General features: G+C 37.7%; 1 protein-coding gene across 1 annotated transcript in view; it reads right to left on the bottom strand.

Annotated features, from left to right (window-relative positions):
• The window catches only part of ICOS (inducible T cell costimulator), a 25426-nt gene extending 5333 nt beyond the window's left edge, over positions 1-20093 (bottom strand). The window contains exons 1-2 of the mRNA XM_017536873.2: positions 19933-20093; positions 241-576 (exon numbers count right to left, since the gene is read on the bottom strand). Of these exons, the coding sequence (XP_017392362.1) occupies positions 241-576; positions 19933-19990 (394 nt within the window). The 5' untranslated portion in view covers positions 19991-20093. The remainder of the gene's footprint in view (positions 1-240; positions 577-19932) is intronic.
• Between the last annotated feature and the right edge of the window lie 544 nt (positions 20094-20637).

Below are 20637 nucleotides of genomic sequence, written 5' to 3'. Positions count from 1 at the left end.
TAGGATCTATTTCTGACTTAGCAGTCTATGGGATTAAATTGCATATTGCTGAATAATACTAATTATTGTTCATTGTAAATCATCACCTGTATATCTTCATTATAAATGATTGCCATCAATTGCATCTAAGTGAACTCCAACACAAAAGATACTTATTTGTCCAATTGTTTTCATTAGTGAGAAAGTTGTCAAAACATATGTATATACTCTTAAGTTTGGAAGATGAAAGCAATGTCTTACCATAAATATGCAAATATTCTCCCTTAAGAGTTACTTTAAAAGGAGGAGGATCAAAAATGGAGAGGCTGCAGAAGTAATAGTTGGCATGAGAACGGTCCAAGTTATATAGAAAAAAGGAGACACTGTTGTTGGATAGCTGAGGATGGCAGAATTTCTGGCTGTTAATGGACACTGTGTTACCACTTCCCTTTGTCTTAGTGAAATCGCAGAGAATTTGCTCCCCTTTCAGCAACTCTATTTTAAATTGCTGGACAATGTCAGGATATTTGCATAAAATTTGTACACCTCCATTGTGAAATGTAAACATCTCATAATCGGCAGAACCATTGATTTCTCCTGGATAAAAAGAAAGAAAACAAAGCAAAAGTGACGTTTTATAAATATGTTGCCCTAATAATTATATTTTAACATAGAAGTAATTTATTCTATGCACAAAGTCATCTCTGTTGCACCAGAATGAAACAGCTTCACTTTCTCCATCCATCTCTCAAGAAAGAACATTAGGCACAACTATGTCCTAGAGAAAAAAAAATCATAACCAGAAATTCGCTTGTCATATGTGAATATAGAATATACTGAATATTAAATAATATATTTACATAATATGAATCAAAGAGATACGGTCCCTGTCCTTTGGAGGCAGATGGTAAAAGAATAAATATGTAGTAATGCACCATAACTTGTGATAGGAATGGAGTATTATTTGAATAAAGGTGGTAAGGTCAGGTGGGTTATAATTTTGATTATAGAATCAGAAAATGTCACCTTAAGGAAGTGACTTTTAAAATTGGAATTCAAAGATGAGTAGCACTTAGCCAAACAGAGAGATATGGGAAAAGCTGAAGTTTAGGGAAAACTTCATTTATTAGTAGGTATGTCTTGCAGGGAAGGAATTGTCTGCCTGTTGGTCAATACTCTGACAAGAGCCATGTGTATTTTTGATGAGTAAATAATCACTGATGTACATCAGTTAAGCAGATACAAGGAAAGATAGAAATTGCTCACTTTGCAAAAGTACAAAGTAGTTTAAAAATGAATAATTGTATATATATATATATATATATGTGTGATTATATGTGTATTTAAATATATGTATTATACGTATTTTACAGTATATAGAGAGTACATGTGTAGATATACGCATACAATTGTATACATATACGTACATATATACACACATACATTATATCCTCCTGCTAGAGAGTAAAAGAACAGGCTAACCATTTTCAAATGATAGAAATGTATTTTCTCTGAACATCATCCACTGAGAACTGAATCAAGGCCTGAAAATAAAGATAAGCCCCAGATTTTTGTTTACTTTTTCTCTCTCTTTTTTTTCTTTTTAGAGAAAAGGTTTTACTCTGTTACCCAGGCTCCAGTGCAGTGGCATGATCATAGCTCATTGCAGCCACCACTTCCTGGGCTCAAGGGACCCTCCTGCCTCAGCTTCCCAAGAAGCTGGGAATACAGGTGCACACCACCATACCTGGCTAATTTTGAAAAAGAAATTTTGTAGAGACATAGCTCACTATATTGCCCAGGCTGATCTTGAACTCCTGGCCTCAAGTAATCCTCCTGCCTCAGCCTCTTAAAGCACTGGGATTATAGATGTGAACCACCATGCCCTGCCCCACTTTTTCATTTTCTGAAATAATTTTAAGCTTATAGGAAGCCAAGGTTGTTTTTGAAAGCTACATAGGAATCACAGAAGGAAAAAAACAAAATTGCCTTGCGCTGGTGGTTGCAGATTCTGAGTTATTAGACTATAAATTTAAACTGCTCATTGCCTTCCCTTTCTTTTTGTTTTATTTTCCTTTTTAATATAGCAAATTTTCATGCTGAAACTGTTTGGGAAAATTATTAGCATGCTGGTTTTTTTCCTAAGTTTTGAAATCTTGGTCTTTGTTTCTGAGAAAACTAAATAACAAGTGTAAAAAATGTTTAAGGAAAAAAATTACCTAGTCCTACAGTGAAATAGAAATACTATTTGTATGCTTTTGCTCTTTACCTTTCAAAAGCATAATTATTTGTCACAAACATGTTATTTTGTGTTCTGCTATTGTCATTTTATGTCATAAACATTTCATTTCTTACACAGTCATCGTAATTATCCTTTTTAATGACTATATTATTGGCCATAATGTTAATCTATTATAATTTGTTAAAACTAAAATACTAATGTTGGAAATTGGGGTTATTTTCAGCATTCCGCTTTTATGTAAATATTATATTTAGTCAAAATGTTTAAAAGTTATAATACTATGTATTGCCATTTTGCTTTCTGAAATTTATAGCAGGATTAGCATTATGCAGGAGGATCTATTTCTCACACCTCTGTTTACACTAGTTGCCTTAATTTTATTTAAGATTCACAATTACTTATTTTCTTAATATCCCTAAGCTTCAATCTATATTTTTCCTATAGATCTTCAATTTGGGTGATTTGATTGTGAAAATAAGCACAAGTGTTCTAGTCTTCAGTTATAGTAGTGCCTATTATTCAAACTAATTCTCATGCCAAAACAACCAAAAATGTTGAACAAATGTCCAAAAATACAATTAAAAGCATTAAAAGAGCGACACAAAGAGGAGAAATTACCAGGTTAAATTTGAAGAGACAAGCAAAGCTTGGAAGCTGCTTTTACTCTGAAAGCATTTGCTGTTCTTTGAAATTCAAACTTTTTTGTCCCAACTGCCAGAATCTGCAGAGTGCGGGTTCTAGCAGAAAACCATCTCCTCAGAAAACTGGGATCCCAAAGAGTTACATTCTTGGAGCACAGTTAAACCAGAAATAAACCAGACCTCATTCAGAGTAGATGGTTCAGAAAAATCTTCTGGACTTCAATGGTCCAGAAGACCTCAATGCTTGAATTTTCTTTAAGATAATTTGCATTTTATTACCCCTCAGCTTTTGAAAGTAAAAATGCAAACTATTACAAGAAGAAAAGGTTTACATCCCCTCCCTGTGACACAGGGAGAGGAGCATCACACACTGGGGTCTGTTGGGGTAGATTATGAGGAGGGAGGGTAGGGAGGTTGGGGAGGGATAACATGGGGAGAAATGCCAGATATAGATGACAGCAGGGGAATGGAGGCAGCAAACCACATTGCCATGTATGTACCTATGCAACAATCCTACATGATCTGCACATGTACCCAGAACCTAAAGTGCAATAAAATATCTAAAAAAAAAAAAAGAAGAAGAAGAAAAGAAAAGGTTTACCTCTTAGGCCTCAAAAAATTCCTACAAATAATATGTACATTCAGTGACAAACACATCATAAAAATGAGACCTAGAAAACAAGATAACAATAGAAACAACAAACTATAAAAACAAACCCACAATTTATATATTTGAATTATCAGGTCCACAAAACAAAATAATTAAACTTATAAGCAAATAAAAGAAAAATTTGTAATAATATCTGCAGTACAGAGGAAAATTTAAGTCAACTAATTTGAAAAAGAACCAACAAGAATTGGCTCCAAAAAAAAAATGCACTAACTGAAGTTTAAAACTCAATTGATAGCTTTAATATATATTAGACAGAGCTAAAGAGAAAATTGGTGAACCAGTAGATAGGTTGGAAAAATTAGTTAGAGCCCAGTCACACTCCACAGATTCAAGAATCCCAACAATTCACAAGCAGATTTTTTAAGTGTGTACATCTAGACATACCTTAGTGAAAATCCTAAAAGCAGCCAGAAATAAGAGACTGATTACCTTCTAAGAAGCAACTACTAGACTGTTTCAACAACAACAATAAAAACCCTGATACGGTGGAATTATAACTTATATCTCCAATGTACTTTTTAAAAAAATCTGTCAATATAGAGCACATTGTCTAGAAAGACAGTGAAGGTATATGTAATTTGAAACTTTTCTAAGTGAAGTATACATGTTGAGATTTCAAAATAGAAAAAAATATAATCTGAATTCGTGTCACAAAATTCAGCCTAATAGTTTTCTCCAAAGAGGGAGAAAGAGTTGGAATCGGGAAGGAACAGGGGTGCTGACAATCTTGTATTTCTTGACCTGTGGTGATTATGAGGGTGAGGTAGTATGCTTTAGTATTATTCATTAAATTTTACATTTATGTTTTTTTCACTTTTCTGTATGGATGTTTTGTTTTATAATAACAAATATTTTTAAATTATACAGAAGGAAAATACTACTTGCTTCATTTTAAAAACTAGAGGGAACAATGTAAACAAAAGGCAAAGGAAAAAAAACTGTTGGCATGAGAACAGATGCAGTCTACATTAGATTAAAACGTAGGGTATTTTGCTTAGGGCCTTTACGTTGCCCCACTGTTGCTTCGATGCTTATGTCTCTACCATCTGCTACAGAAGATAAAATCAGTGGATTGGTTCTCGGTTACTTTAGAAATGTTCACAACAAATTTCCCAGAGACTGTAGAATGGCAGCAAGTAAACCACAAAGATCTTGGAGCAAAAGTGTCTGTGGCCACCATGTATACACAGACATAGATGCATTGTCTTGTACTTCCGAAGATGATTTTGTCAGCAGGGTTTTCCCCCATTGTGCCCACACTGTGGCAAACACAAGAGGACATTAATGGTTGGCAGTGCAGTGTGGTGGAAGTGCATTGCAGTGGCTCCCCAGGAGACCAGAGACAAATTCTGGCTCTACCACTTGCAAGGCTCTGTGGCTAGGGCACTCCCATGGAATTCAGTCTCCTCATCTGTGAAATAAGGAAGTAATACAAAAACATCTTAACGTTCTTTCTAACACTTGCTTTCTCTGGAATCAGGATCAGAATATATCCAGATAAAACTATAAACAACTGAGAGCGCTAATTCTTTGCTATTGGGTGGGTCCTCCAAAGGGAATACAATGTTCCTGTTAACCACTTTCTGTCTCAATATCATAATGAGCTATTCCAGAAATTCAGAATAAATTAAAATGAAGGATACTGTCTTTCTTGCCCACGAAAGTATGTACATAGGGCTAGGAATGCTGTGCCTCAATTTTTCTTGAATGTCACATTGAGAGTGTGTACCACTGACATCAGCTGAAGATTTCAAAGTGTCATTTCTATTGGAAACTCTTTTTTTTTTTTTTTTGATATGGAGTCTTGCTCTGTTGCCAGGGTGGAGCACAATGGCACGATCTCAGATTCTGCAACCTCCACCTCCCAGATTCAAGCTATTCTCCTACCTCAGCCTCCCAAGTAGCTGGGACTACAGGCGTGCACCACCATGCCAACCTAATTTTTGTATTTTTAGTAGAGACAGGCTTTCATCTTGTTGGCCAGGATGGTCTCGATCTCTTGACCTCATGATCTGCCCACCTCAGCCTCCCAGAGTGCTGGGTTTATAGGCATGAGCCACTGAACCAGCCTGGACATTCTTAATTATTCATTTTATTATTTTTAACTTAAAAACTACCTGGACAACCTTTTTATTTTAAAATGTAGTGATCAGAAGTCTGACTTAGGTTTCCACATATCCAGTGATTAAACTTTCCATCTGGAAAACCATGTGGCAGCTCTAAGTCTATGGTTTGAATGTTTTCAACTATAGCATTTAATTAATTACTTCATAATTACTTTGCCAGATATAGAACAGACATGCTTGCTATAGCTTGAATGTTTGTCCCCTCTGACACTCATATTGAAAATTAACCTCCAGTGTAATAGAATTGGGACGTGGGGCCTTTAAGAAATGATTGGCGGAACCCTCATGAATAGCTTAATTCAATTCATGGGCTAATGAGTTAACAGATTAATAGGTTATCACAAGAGTGGGTTAGTTATCAGGAGAGTTAGTATGTTATAAACAGCCAGATTGGCTGTCTCTCAAGAACCGCCTCATCATGTAATCCTCTGCACTGCCTTAGGACTCTGATGAGTGTCCTCACCAGCAAGTAGACCCTCACCAGATTTTTACCCTAGACTTCAGTCTAGACCAGACCCCTAGACCCCTAGACTTAGGCTCCAGTCTCTAGAACTGTAAGAAATACATTTCTTTTCTTTATAAAATATTCAGTCTCAGGTATTCAGTGATGGCAACAGAAAATGGATGAGGACAATGCTCAAATGACAAATTACAAAGTCTTCTTAGCCTTTGGTAACATCTGAAAAATAGTATTAAAGGAGACAGTCCCTTATAAGCATGACTAAAGCATGTAATGAATAGACAATTTAAGGCAGACCTGAATAAGTTAGTTTCTTATAACTGCAAAAGCAGCTAGGATCCTTTCTCCATCCTTCTTGGATGTTATTATCTCCAAGTCTAACACTCAGCCTGGAGTGCCGGTATGATCGCGCCACTTTTATAGACAGTGTCTGTTCTGATTGGTCAGGTGTCAAATCTAATTGGTCAATTCAGTTGCTATATCAGTAGTTAAAAATTGTGAGTGTTCCCCTTATTACCAATCTCTCCCTTCTTCTTTTCTTCCTTTCTCTCATGTTTACCTTTTCTTCCCTTATCACCTTTAATATAAACTCTTCTCCAAAATATCCTCTCACACTATCTTTGATATGCATCTCACGCTTTCTAACATGCCATTTCTATTGCCAATAAATTCTCATCAACACTGTTCATGTTTCAGGCATCCTATAAGTACCCTCAGGTTTACACTTTTGTTTCCTATAACATGATTCAGCCTCTTCTCAGCATCATACACAGTGAGACCCGGTGATCTCTTTTGTATACATACAGACAACTGAAGGCTCAGACAGATTAAATTATTTGCCCAAGGTCACACAGCTTCCTGGGTGCATGAAAGATTTTGGTTCAATCCACAGTCAAAGTGTCACTAGCAACAATCAACCAAAGTATAATAGAAGCAGGCAATCACGTGAAGCTAGACAGTGGTCACTAACAATGGAGTCCTACAGGACCACTGCTAAAATCGGTACACAGGAAGAATACCTGATATCTGGCACCTCTGTTTTATGTCCAGCAGAATTTACCCACTTCTTCTCCATCTCAGCTTCAACTGGTCCAAACCATTGTCATCTCTCTCTGGGACTACAAGAGCTTCCTAACTACAAGAGCTTCTGCTTTTACTCTTGCCCATTTACAATTCATTCTCCACAGAGAAGCCAGAATGACCTTCTTACATACATGATCCAATAGAGTCATGCTTCAGCTTTTAAACCTCCAGGGGCTTCTCATTTCACTTACAGTAAAATTAACTCCTTACCCTGGTTTTCCATGGCTTACATGACCTGTGCTACCTCTCCCCACTTTATACCAGTCACACTACGCCACAGTCACACTGCCCTTCTTTCTGCTCCTCAAACACACAAAGCTGGTTCCCAGGGCTTTTAATTTGTCATTTTTCCACCTAGAGCGTTCTCTCTGATCTTCACAGGGTTGCTTCTTTGTCATCGTTCAAGAGTAATGACACTTCAGTGACCACTGCCCACCCAATATAAAGAATACATCCAAGTCATTTTCTAGTATATTAACTGAGATAAAGCATTTTTCACTGTCTGAAAGTATCTGGTTTATCTGATTGTTTTCTTCTTTGCTGTCTGGCTACTCCACTCTAATGTAAGCTTTAAAATCAGGGACCTTGTTGGTCTTATTCACCTTTCCATCCCAAGTATATACAATAATACCTGGTATGTTGTAAGTTGCAATCAACATTTATTGGATGGATAAAAGCATGGTTGGATGGGCGAACAAATGAATATGTAGATGGTGACATTTTAAATCCGAGGAGATGAAGCATAGGATTTATAATATACGAACCAAAAGGGCTTCTAGAAATGACAAGTTAAATCTTTCATTTTGCCCTTTACATTTGCACTTATCAAATTAAACTAGAGCCAGAAAAGGTGAATATCTTGCCCTGGATTACATATCTCATAGCTGGGACATGACCCCAGAGTTAGCTATGCTATGTTGCTTTTCTTCTGAAAACAAGTACATGAAGATATACAATCATGCATGCAAGACACTACTCCAACATGTCATGTTCTAATGGAAATTATATGTCTGAGTTTTAAAGAAAAACTTTCTTTACCTACAAATATCTGCTGGGCTCATAAATATTTATTGAGATAGTCGATGATGCTCTTGGCTCTTATATGTCTACAGAGGGCAGGACAACTTTGTTCCATCCAAGCGAGCAACAAACCTGGTTGCTAACTTGGATCTCCCAAAGTGCAGTCATTAAATTTGCCCAGTATATGGCCAGGACAAGAACCCTTGGACCAGTGGTTGTTCTAATACACCAAGATGTTTTGTAAACACAGCATGTTAGTGATTTGTGATATAAATATCATCTTATATCTTTTAGTACTTAATATGTTACTAAAAACACAAAAAGGAATGTGTGATCTTGGATTCTGATGATGAGTCTTAAAATCTGAATATTAAACATGAGGTTTTGTTTTGCTACCATATCTGTTTACTTTTTATTGGAAATCCTAGACTATAATCAGTCTAGAGAACAGATACTATATTTTCTTGATCATATAGAGTACTGCATTGAACAGGGTATATTCTTCCGAAGAGAGGCTCAAGCCTGTTAACTGCTGCTAACAATAATTTTTAAAATATTACTCTTAATAACACTAATGTTTTCAAAAGTAAAATAAAAATCTTTATATTAAGTGATTTCTTTAGGTTTTCAAAATTTATAAGGCATAAGAACATTTTTATCTTCTTTTGGGGGATCATTAAGAAAATTTCTGAAAAAAAAGCCATTCATCTGAAAATTACACTATAGTTCACATGAGTTCATTATTTGCAAGTTGATGTTTTTAATATCTGAACTACTTCATTTCTCCAGTACAAGATGCTCTTGCCCAGACCCATCCTGCCAGGCCTGTTTGCCAGCAGTTGTATTATTCCTGGCTGAAAATCCTCTGGAGGAAACATTTCAAGAACCTACTCAGTACAGAGCGTGCATCATATTAGAGGTGTAATTTTATTTTCTTTAACTCAGACATCTAACCACAAACCTCCACAAGGTCTCAGAGTGATGAAAAGATAAGATCTCCTGAGTTTGTAATCACTAATAGTGCTTATTAAACACATTTTCTATAATCAAACCATGATAAGCATTAGCTTAGCACAGCACATGAATGTAACACAAGAGGCAAAAGTCTAAAAATTGCAATGTTAATTTCAAATTGTCAATCATATTAGGTTTTAGTTACATTTGATCTTTTACTAAGAAAATCTGGCACTTAAAAAACAAAATGTGCTTCCTACCACTTTTCTCACCTTTTATAAAAGCAATTTCATGTCTTATGAGTCTACTAACTAAAACTTTTAGAATCCTAGTTTGTAGATTTTTACATATGCATCACTTCTAAACTTACATTACTATTCAAAGGCACCCATAATCTAAGGAAGTAACTAAAGCAAGGAAGGTAGGGATGATAGGCAAGATAAATCCAGTCTAATCTAAATGCCTAACATTTGGAGGGAAAAAAAGCAAAAAAAAAAAAAAAAAAAAAATAGGAAGAAGAAAAGCAAGGAGAAAAAGCCAAGAGTACTCATGAACACGTACACAATGTGTGCATTGTTTTCACTCTCCAAGGAACTCTGCAGAGGGTACAAAACAACCCTTTGGTTCTCTCAGTGTGTATAATAAGAAAAATGAAAGATTGATTTTCTCTTAGTTAAAACTGATTTCTTCACGAAAATGAAAAAATCCCAGCGGTATTATAAAACTTCACAGCAATATTCACAAAGTAATTAATTTGCAAACAAGTTAGTTTGTTAGTTACTTCATTGCTATTGATTTGAAATTGTTGTTCTAGAAAAATCACATGAAATTAAATGAATCCAACTCTCTTCCACAGAGTAGGAGGGAGAGAGGATTTTATCCGCACCTCCGAATCCCCACATTGCTTCCCATTGCTCAGCTACTGTGCAAAACTCCTTGGGCACATGGACAGGGTGTTCGCTGACTGAGCTGATTTGCACCTGTAACTCCAGCTCTCATGTCTACCCCCAGGAGCCCACATTTTATCTCCAGCCCAAACTTTCAATTCCTTGCTTCCAAATTCCTTTCAACCTCACTCTCTTGATATACCCTAACACATCAGAAGTAACCTTTCCAAACTGAGCTCAGTACAGTCATGCACTGAAGAAATGACATTTCAGTCAACAATGGACTGTATATATGACGGCAGTCCCATAAGATTATAATACTGTAATTTTTAATATCCCTTTTCTGTGTTTAGTGACACAAAGATTTACCATTGTGCTACCATTGCCTGCAGTACTCAGTACAGTGACATGCTGTACAGGTTTGTAGCCTATAAGCAACAGGTTACTCCATATAGCCTAGGTAGTGCAGTAGGCTCTACCGCCTAGTAGACCACCATGTTAGTATGCTCGATGATGTTCACACAATAAAATCACTAAGGACACATTTCTCAGAATGCATTCCCATTGTCAAATGGCACATGACTGTATTGATTCACCAAACCCAAACCCTGTCTTTTCAGGAAGTCATCAGTCTGACCCTAGGAAACTCTTCCTCATTTCTTCCTCTTTCTGATTTTCATCATCCAATTGGTCACCAAGTCCAGCTGACTCCAGCTCATGAATATCTCTTAAATTCAATTATTTTTCTCCATTTCCTTTGCCAATCCACATCTTTTTCATGTCTTCCCTTATCTGTGGATGCATCCTCTTAACTGGCCTTCTCAATGCTAATCTCTCTCTCTCCTCCCATCCATCCTCCATGTTGCTCCCAAAATTATGTTTAAGAAAAGCATTTCACTCCCCAGTTTACAAGTCTCTATTAGTGTTCTATTGCTTATAAGGTATTTTAAAATATGTATGACTTGACACAAAATGCTTTCACAATCTCATAGGCCATCTATTAAAGCTACAGTAAACTTTGTGGCCATTTCTTTCTCACTCCTGTTCTTCATTACTAGAATACACTTTACACTTCATTATTTCTGTTACCATAAACTAGAATATCTGATTACCCCTTAATCTGAGAAGAAACCCTCATTTATTCTTCAAGAACCATTTTAAATGTCAACTTCTCTCTTGAGATATTTCCAAGACCACCAGACAAAGAATCTTATCTCTATGCTCCCAGTAATACTTTGTTTAGGCCAATATATTTATAGTGCATATCATCTTGGAGCATAATTATTTTTTCTATCTTCCTCATTTAATCATGAGCCCCACAAAGATAAGGACTGCATTACAGTTGCCTAAATAATCCCAGAACCTTGAACATCGTAGAAGCTTAATCATATCAAATAAAAGAATTAATATTATATCCTTGCAATGGGCCAAGAAAAGGAACAGGAAAAGTAGAGCAAGAGATCCCATTTACTGAAGATTGGGAGATACTTATTTCCCAGTCAAAAAGCAAAGACTCCTGGGAAAGGGAGGCCCTCGGCTCCCAAACACACACCTCAACTGGTGAAGCTGAAGATCTGTCTCCAGAGAAGTTTCTGACTTTATCTGGAGCTGAGTCAAGTTACAGAACCCAGTGGAGCAAGATGCAGGGGTAGAGGAAGCAGCAGAAAGGCCCCTGGAGCTCTCTGGGCCAGGCAGCCAATTCCTGCCTAGCACCACAGGGATCCCTTGGGAGGGTGGCCAGAGGAACAGGAGGTAAAACTCCACAGGGAGAAGAAATTCTCTAGCTGAACTTTCTAACAATTTGGACAGGGCAAGAAGCTCCTGGCCAGAACTGGGAGAAGGGCATGAATCTGGCTTGCAGACTTCACACGTAGGGAAGAACTAAAGCCCTTTTCTTTCACAGCTGGGAGGCAGAAAGCCTGTGGCAAGTTTTCAAGCCCATCTCGCCTTCCTCCTGGAAAAATACTTGGGGCTGTTGTGGGAGGCATGGTAAGAGTGACACCAGTCCTTTGGTTTGCATGGGAGCTGGGTGAGGCCTGTGACTGTCGGCTTTCCCCGACTTCCCTGTCAACCTACATGACTCAGCAGAGGCAGCCAGAATCCTCCTAGGTATGCAACTCCAGTGACCTAGGAATCTCACCCCCATCCCCCACAACAGCTGCAGCAAGACCTGCCCAAGGAGAGTCTGAGCTTGGACACCTCTAGCCCTGCCCCAGCCAGATGGTCCTTCCTTACTCACCCTGGTAGCAAAGACAAACGGCATATAATCTCTGGAGTTCTGGGGCCCCACCCACCAACAGATCCTCTCTGTACTATTACAACTGATGCCTCTGGAAAGCGCCACCTCCTAGCAGGAGGCCAACCAGCACAAAAATAGAGCATTAAACCACCAACGCTAAGGACCCTCACGGAGTCAATTGTACCCTCCACCCCCTCCATCAGAACAGGCACTGGTATCCGTGGCTGAGAGACCCATAGATGGTTCATATCACAGGACTCTGTGCAGACAACCCCCAATACCAGCCCAGAGCTGGGGAGACTTGCTGGGTGGCTAGACCCAGAAGAAAGACAACAATCACTGTGGTTCGGCTCACAGGAAGCCATATCCATAGGAAAATGGGGAGACTACTATATCAAGGGAACACCCAATGGGACAAAAAAAAAATCCGAACAACAGCCTTCAGCCCTAGACCTTCCCTCTGACAGAGCCTACCCAAATGGGAAAGAATGAGAAAACCAACTGTGGTAATATGACAAAACAAGATTCTTCACAACCCCCAAAAAATCACACTAGTTCACCAGCAAGGGATCCAAACCAAGAAGAAATCCCTGCTTTACCCGAAAAAGAATTCATGAGGTTGGTTATTAAGCTAATCAGGGAGGGACCAGAGAAAGGTGAAGCCCAATGCAAGGAAATCCAAAAAATGATACAAGAAGTAAAGGGAGAAATATTCAAGGAAATAGGTAACTTAAAGAAAAACCAATCAAAAATTCAGGAAACTTTGGAAACACTTTTAGAAATGTGAAATGCTCTGGCAAGTCTCAGCAATAGAATTGAACAAGTAGAAGAAAGAAATTCAGAGCTCGAAGACAAGGTCTTCGAATTAATCCAAACCAACAAAGGCAAAGTAAAAAGAAAATAATAATTTGACACCAGAATCCACACACTCACTTAATCTCTTCATCTAATAATATAGTCCAACCCCCTCAATGTACAGAAACTAAAGCATAGGAGCTAAAGAGATTTGCTGAGGAAAAAAAACACAAAAAGAAGCTTTTAATGTTAATCTAGATATAAAAATGAATTTCAGGTATTCATTTTCCTTCTAGGTATATTGGATATATTATCACCGCTAACACTTAAAGTAGGATTCACATTGGTGCCACATATGTGTTCTGAGATTGAAAGGGTTATTATACATCAAAAAATTATTTTAAAGTGACTTAGATGTGAAATTACATTGTACATAACTCACTCATTTCCCTAGACATTTTCATTCATCAACCATCCTGTATTAAGCTGTGCTATCATTGTACCTGGGTTCTTGCTCTGATTAAGTCTAAATTCTTAATGATTTTCCCATCACTTATCTGTCTGTAGAAATGTACAGAGATGGATACACATATAGAAGAAACTTTCATCATAATTAAATAAGTGCAATAGGCACAACTATGAGATTTTTGCATTAGTCCTAGATAGTGCAAAATAAACAGAATAATTGTGAGTGTAGTAGAGAGTTTGTTGTTGTTGTTTTTGCATGAACAGATTTTTTGATGAGAAGTCCTAGGAAAACATAAACATAGGCTGTCAAAAAAAAACTATCAAATTCAAAAAAGTTACTTTAAATGATCATTAACTGCTTATTGAAAGTGCTGTGCCTGTGTCCGCATGGCTCAAATAAACAGATCCGAACAGCACTACTGGCCAACTGGATAGAAACTCCTGAGTCTTTCACCCTACTTGGGGACAACCTGTTTCTATTTTTTCTCAAGCAAAGTAGATGCAAGCATCATTATGTTATACATGACCCAGAAGGAAGTTCATATCCCCACTTTTGGACTCTTTAAACTTGCAAATATTTGTCTATTTTGATCAACCTTACAGGCCAAACTAGTGGGAAAAACAAATCACTTTTTGACTAACAGTTTTAATGTGTGTGACATATCTCCTACATACTTAAGTTCCACTTTCCAAAATATAATTGTGAATTTTTATAAGAAGGTTTCAAATGCCAAGTTTCTTATTTCACTTAGAATGACCCAAAAGTGCCATTTGATAGACGTAGTTTGTTAGAACAGCAGTAGTGCTGAGGTGCCATTTACAGAGAAAATGTGACCTTTTCACTAGTTATTGCAAGCTACAAATGATTTTAAAACACATTTTTAAAAATTTGCAAAGCCCAGTAAGTCATTTTGCATATAAAACTCAATGTCCTTAGAGTAGGGAAGCAGCATATGTTGTAGATTTTGCTGTTTACAGCTGTGAATATGGGGATAAAATTTTTTAAGCCAAATAATGCTATTATTCTTACAGTGAGTAAAGATAAGAATTTCAGTCCCTGCTACATGCTTACCCTTGTTTCTACCAAGAAATGGGAATATGCTGCTAGCAATTTAAAACTGAAATATCCATTTCATCTGAAGGAGTTGTGGTTAACAAGCAACAGCAAGTTGTGAAAGCCATTTTGCTCACAAATGATGAAAAAATAAGGGACTCAATAAGTTACATTTCTAGAAAGAGTGGAGGAAAAAAGGATAAGGTTTGATTAAACAAATACTAGGAAAAAATGACTGAAATGAAGAATGAAGCTTTAGTCTACAGATTGAAAATACTCACCCAGTCTTAAAAAATAAAATTAGCAGAAACAGAGAGAGAGAAAGAAACAGAGGGAGAGAGTTAGACCTACCCTGGAGGAATTCCTGAATTCCAATATTGAAGTAAATAGCTTTCAAGATTACAAAATCCTAGAGTTGTTTTTTTTTTAATTACTTACAAAGGAATGAGAATTAGACTAGCATGAAATTCTTCACCCACATCCCTAGAAGGCAGCAGGCAGTGGAGGAATATCTGCAACCCCTAAGAGGAAAGGCTGCCATCCGGGACTCTATTCCCAGAAAAGATATCAGTCACCCATCAAGGTAACAGGAAGACACCCTTACCTGTGCTGGAATTCAGAGAGTTAGGGGTACTTAACAAAAATAAGAGAAGTCTTCTGATCATTAGATCAGAACAGAGATCACAAGACAGGAGCAGATGTCCAGAATGATGCTGTCACTGAAAGTGTGTGACATAAGTGTTAAGAAAGGATTCTTGAAACAGAAGAGAAATACCGTAAGAGGAAAACTAGCAATGATCTGCAACTATAAGTTTTAAATTATTTCCATAAAACCCACATATGGAGCAGGGTGCACTTTCTGGGGGCAGTGCGAGAGTGGGAAACGAAGATCATTCTTAAGACTCATTCAAAATATCACAGTATTTTGGGGATGGGGACTAGGCACAACAGGCAAAGGCATTGTCATTATTTTCATACAGTGATAAATAAGTACACATTCAATTAAGATTCTTTGAACTTGATAATTACTTAGCAAATTAAGAACTGTAGTTGACCTTCCAAATTAACCAGAGGCAAAGAGGAGAGTCAAAAGAAATTTCATCACACTAACAAAAATAAAGAGAAAAAGAGGACACCGCAAAGGAAAATAAGTAGCAAATAAGCATAGAAATAAAATCAAGTAGAGGCTCATGCTGAGTGGAAATGGCCTGAATTCATCTATTAAAAGAAAAAATTGATAACTGGCGTTTTTTAAATCTATCAAGAACACTGGAAGGGGGCGCTGCCAGGAGATGACATTTACTCAGAGTCCCGGAGAGGCTAAGAGGGGCTCCAAGGTCAGCCATCTTCACAGACTTCTGTCAGACACTGGAAACACCAAGGGGCTCTTAGGAATTTAGGAATCACAAATGGAATGCCTCAGTGACAAAGCAAGGCTCAAAGTGGCCTTGAGGGCTATCCTCCCGGCTTCCTCACAGAGCACATCGTAAGACAGGCATGTTTATTAGACACCCTCTGCCATCAGCTCTTCCCACTTTGGCCTGTTATCCACACTGCTTTTAAAGTGGTCTTTCTAAAACCAGAATTCATCCCATCACTCACATGGTCCCTGCTGCCTGTAAAGTCTACAAAGAGGGTTTCCAAAATGCAGTTAGACATTCACATTTTTCCTAGATATTTTTATAATTAAAAGCATCCTATTGTTCCAAATTCGTTAAAGGAACAAGACTTTGTTAAATTCTACATTGAGATCCATCAAAGACTGGAAATCACCAAGATTCCCATCCTTCTTAATTCACAACCAAATAACAAATGTGATCAGAATCATTGAGATTTATGTTAATCTCCACTACTTCAACACAGTTTAGAAAGAATGTAGATGTTGGGGTCACATTGGAGTTCTACTTTTGGTTCTGCCACCAATTACTGTATAACAAATCACTTAGCCTTTCCTGACTGAAAATTCCTCAAACATTGACAGAAGGTAAGAATGCCTACATGCCTACATCTTCATGGCATGAGAAGGCCTACGTAAATTGAGAGGATTGAAAATACAACAAAGAGAACAAGCAAGTGCTTAGTTGACTTGAGTTTGGCTCTTTTTGTTTAGAGCTTTTAAATGGCAGTTGCTGGATACATGCATTGCGATGATATTTTGAATAGGATAATTGTTAGTAGATGTATCATTACCATTTAACCACTCATGCCTCAGTTTTACCACATGTCAAACAGCATGCCACATCGCATGGTTTTCTTTATAATGAGAGTGAACATTGGTTGTATTCATTTAGAATCTACGATGAATATTATTCCAGAATATAAATTATTCATCAGCTTAACCTGACAACTTAAAATAATCCTACCTAAGGCTGGATGTAACCTTCCACAGAATTGAGATCAATGCTACTTTAATTCTCCTGGGCACAGTACCATGACCAGAACTGCCCAAATGGGTTTGGCCTAGTGGAATGATTTTTACCAACAAAAACAAACCTTTCCACGAATGGTACATATGTTCTTGGAAGAAAATCCAAAATCTTGAACGTAGAACACATGGTCTGAATGGTCTGGCCTCTGCTTTCCTTTCCAGCCTTGTCTTAGACCAACTTGCACCAGTGGTCATCTTGGACCAATATTGGCGAGACCAGTTCCCAATATATCAACGTGGTTTATATATTGTGAGAGTTTAGCTCTCAAAGTGATGGAGTGGTTGGTGAAAAAGAAAGAGAGACAAAGAAAAAGTTTTCTTTAAAGCTGGGCCCAGGGGAGACACCACATAAAGCCACTCCGTGGATGTCTGACATTCCCCTGAAAACCTCAGTTTTTTATTGTGCTTTTTCCATAAGGGAGGGGGAGCAAGATTACACAAAGTTTCAGTGATAATTATACAAAAAGAATACATTTGCAAAAACTGATGCACAAAAATCACAACGTGGTTGTAAAAGCAGAACAATGTAAAGATAACTTTCTGTGTGTCAGCATAGAAATCATACACCTTAGAAAGAATATAGGTTAAATATAAACTTATGATTATCAGCAAAAACATATTGGGCTCACAGCTACAGGGGGAACAGGATCTGATACAGGACAACCAGCCTGACCACAAAAGCTGCAAGAAGAGGGGGCCTCCATGCAAGACTGAAGGAGCAGTGGATGAAGAAAGACTTTTACATCCTTATCTCAACCACAGAGACAGACGCCCCTCATGTATCCATTTATAGGCTCCCCATGAGGGTCGCATTCCCTTTCCAGGGCCCTAATCAATATGCCTTTCCTGGGAAAGGAATCCAGGTAATAAACCTCTCCATTACACGTCCATTTATAGGCTCTCTGCAATGAGAAGCCTATTACGCGCTGTCATCTCTCTCCAGGAGTCAAGCTGTGTGGTCAGTCCCTTCACAGAGTTCCTGTTTTTACCAGAACAGATCAGTAGAGCCAAAGTTACAAGGTGCAGCTCAGGAGAGCCGAAGTTACAAGCTACATCTCAGCATTTCACATTATCCTTCATTTTCTTAAACATAATCGATACAACAAGTAACAAACATCACAAAGCAAATAACTCATTTCAGGAGAACTAAATTCTAAGGGAATTTGCAGGTTAAATATCAACAATTTCTTCTTGTTATTTCAGATAGCTTGGGTTTTGCCAATTCTTCTAGAAGGTTGGGGTTGCTCAGTCACCACAGAGGGGTTCAAAGTATTCCCAGCAGACCAAGCTCAACCTCTCCCCCTCTGTGCTCAGGCACACCTGTCTGCCTTCTTCTATTCCCTAACCTTACTGCATCCCCTCCTGCCACAGGCTCTTTGCACTTGTTCTTTCCATGGTATGGAATGTTCTTCCCCATTTTCATACCGTTCTCCCTATTGATTCCTATTTATCCTTAAAATCTCCACTCAAGTGCCACTTGCACAGGAAAGACTTCAATGAACCCTGTTCCTCAGCTCCACCTCCACACCCACCCAATCGAGTCAAGCTCCTTGTTACATTCCCTCATAGGATTGAGTTTTGCTTGTAATTATAATTAATCTATGGGATTATTTGATTGACCTCTCTCTCTCTCTCTACAATGCAGTTACCTTCTGAAGAACAGAGGTTGACCTGGTTTTGCCCATCCTTGTACATCCACCATCTGGCACAGTACCCCCTGCCAGGCAAGTGCTCGGTGCTACATGAGTAAATGGATGAACGAAGAATGAATACCAATTCCAAAGCTGCTCATGTCATTCATGCCGTTAAAGGACTTCATGAGATTCTAGAAAAGGCATAAGCCAGCAAGTAGCCCAGAACTGTCCTTGGATTCATTCCTCATTCCTCAGTCCTCTTTACTTAACAGCACTTAACTCACTTTGAACCAGCACAAGATGAGACATTTGATCAGTTCGATTTTGGTTGTTTTTTTTTTAATTTTTTGTAAACACAGTAAAGCCTATTTTTTTTAACCACTGAAAAATGTAGCCCTAGATAGAATCATACCTACTAAAAGTTCTGCCTTCACTTTTGGTTTATTTAATTATTTAAGTTATTTAATATAACTTCACTTTCCTTTTTTCAACCTCAAAAATAGGGCTCAGGGTTAAAGAGAAAATAACAGTAGTACAAATTATACATAGTAAAAAAGCAGCAGAGCCACATGTATTACCTTACATCGTATGTAGCATTATTTAAATTGTCCATATAGAGTGTGCTGTATACCATTCAAGAGAAAGAATCAGGGACGCAAGAACGATTTTTTTAAGGCCTATAGGGGCTAGGAAGTATTTTTACATTATTCTCTCCTCCTTAGCTTTTTAGGGTGAACTCTGATGCTTAGTGTCAATAAAAACTCTACGGCACCCTTAACATTCCAGATAACAGATCATCCAGGTAAGACTAAAATGAAAATCCTTCTTTTCAAAGCCTTTCCATTTTATTTTCTACCACAGAAAGAATTCCCAGCCCAAATGCCAGAGCTACTTAATTTTCATTCTGTTGACACAAGCCATTTTGCCTTTCATCTCTCTCTAAGAACAGTAAGTCACTCTGCTATTTTGTCCACTGACAGGTAACTCCGAGCAGGTAATTTAAAATTTTAATGGTCTGATGAACCTTTTTTTCATCTCAAGACACAGTATCAAAGGGAGGAATGCAAACTCAATGCCATCCATAGTGACATGAGTGACATGGTGCCCTTGGCCATATACTCGGGCTGTTCTGAAACTATTCCTACTTTCAAAAGCCAACCACCTTCTTTTGGGTGTGCAATTTCTCTACCTTTGATTTTTCTTAATGTTTACTTGAATTATAATAAGAAACATTCAATAGGCCACTTACCTGTTAGAACTTTAGTTTGCAAGCAGAAGAGAAAGAAATACCAGAGGTCTGACTTCATGTTTGCCAGAAACAGATGAGAGTCTGTGTTCAATGTTCAGTGTTCAGAGTTCAGTGTTCAATGCTGATAGTAAGTTCAGGTTCTCAGTTGTTTGCTATTTGCTAGAAAGGAAGTGGGTTTTCTGGGAGTTTATGTAGTGTCACACTTACCATCAAATCAAGGGGGTGTCTCTTCTTTGATGCCAATGGCTATATGGAAGGTATTATTGCTTATGAGAGTTAAATGATGCAGGAATTATTGATGATTTTGAAGACAGAGGAAAACTACCCTTATTCTGGTTCCCACAAAACAAGTTAAAGAGATAATGCCTGTATTTTTCAGAACTACCCCACTTCTCTGAATCAATAGTTATTGGGGATAACAGGACCTAAAAATACCCACATGATGAATAAAGCATATATTTTGACACATTTCTATCTTATGCTAGGTGCTCCAGAGATAGGAAAGCCTTTCAAATAGGACAAGAAACAAACAACGTTATTATAGAAATAGTGAAAAGACCTGAAAGAAGGGCATCGTAGGAAGCTGAGGGATATTTATGTGACATTAATTGTAGATTGCAATGTTTCAAATGATGGGATCAGTTTTAAACTGACTTAAACCCTGCTGCTCATATTACAGCAGAGTCTGTAGGACCCAGGGATTCT

Source organism: Cebus imitator, unplaced genomic scaffold, assembly GCF_001604975.1.
Source record: "Cebus imitator isolate Cc_AM_T3 unplaced genomic scaffold, Cebus_imitator-1.0 Scaffold101, whole genome shotgun sequence".
Classification (NCBI taxonomy): domain Eukaryota; kingdom Metazoa; phylum Chordata; class Mammalia; order Primates; family Cebidae; genus Cebus; species Cebus imitator.
Note: the sequence above shows the minus strand (reverse complement) of the source record. Positions and strands in the feature narration are given on the sequence as shown.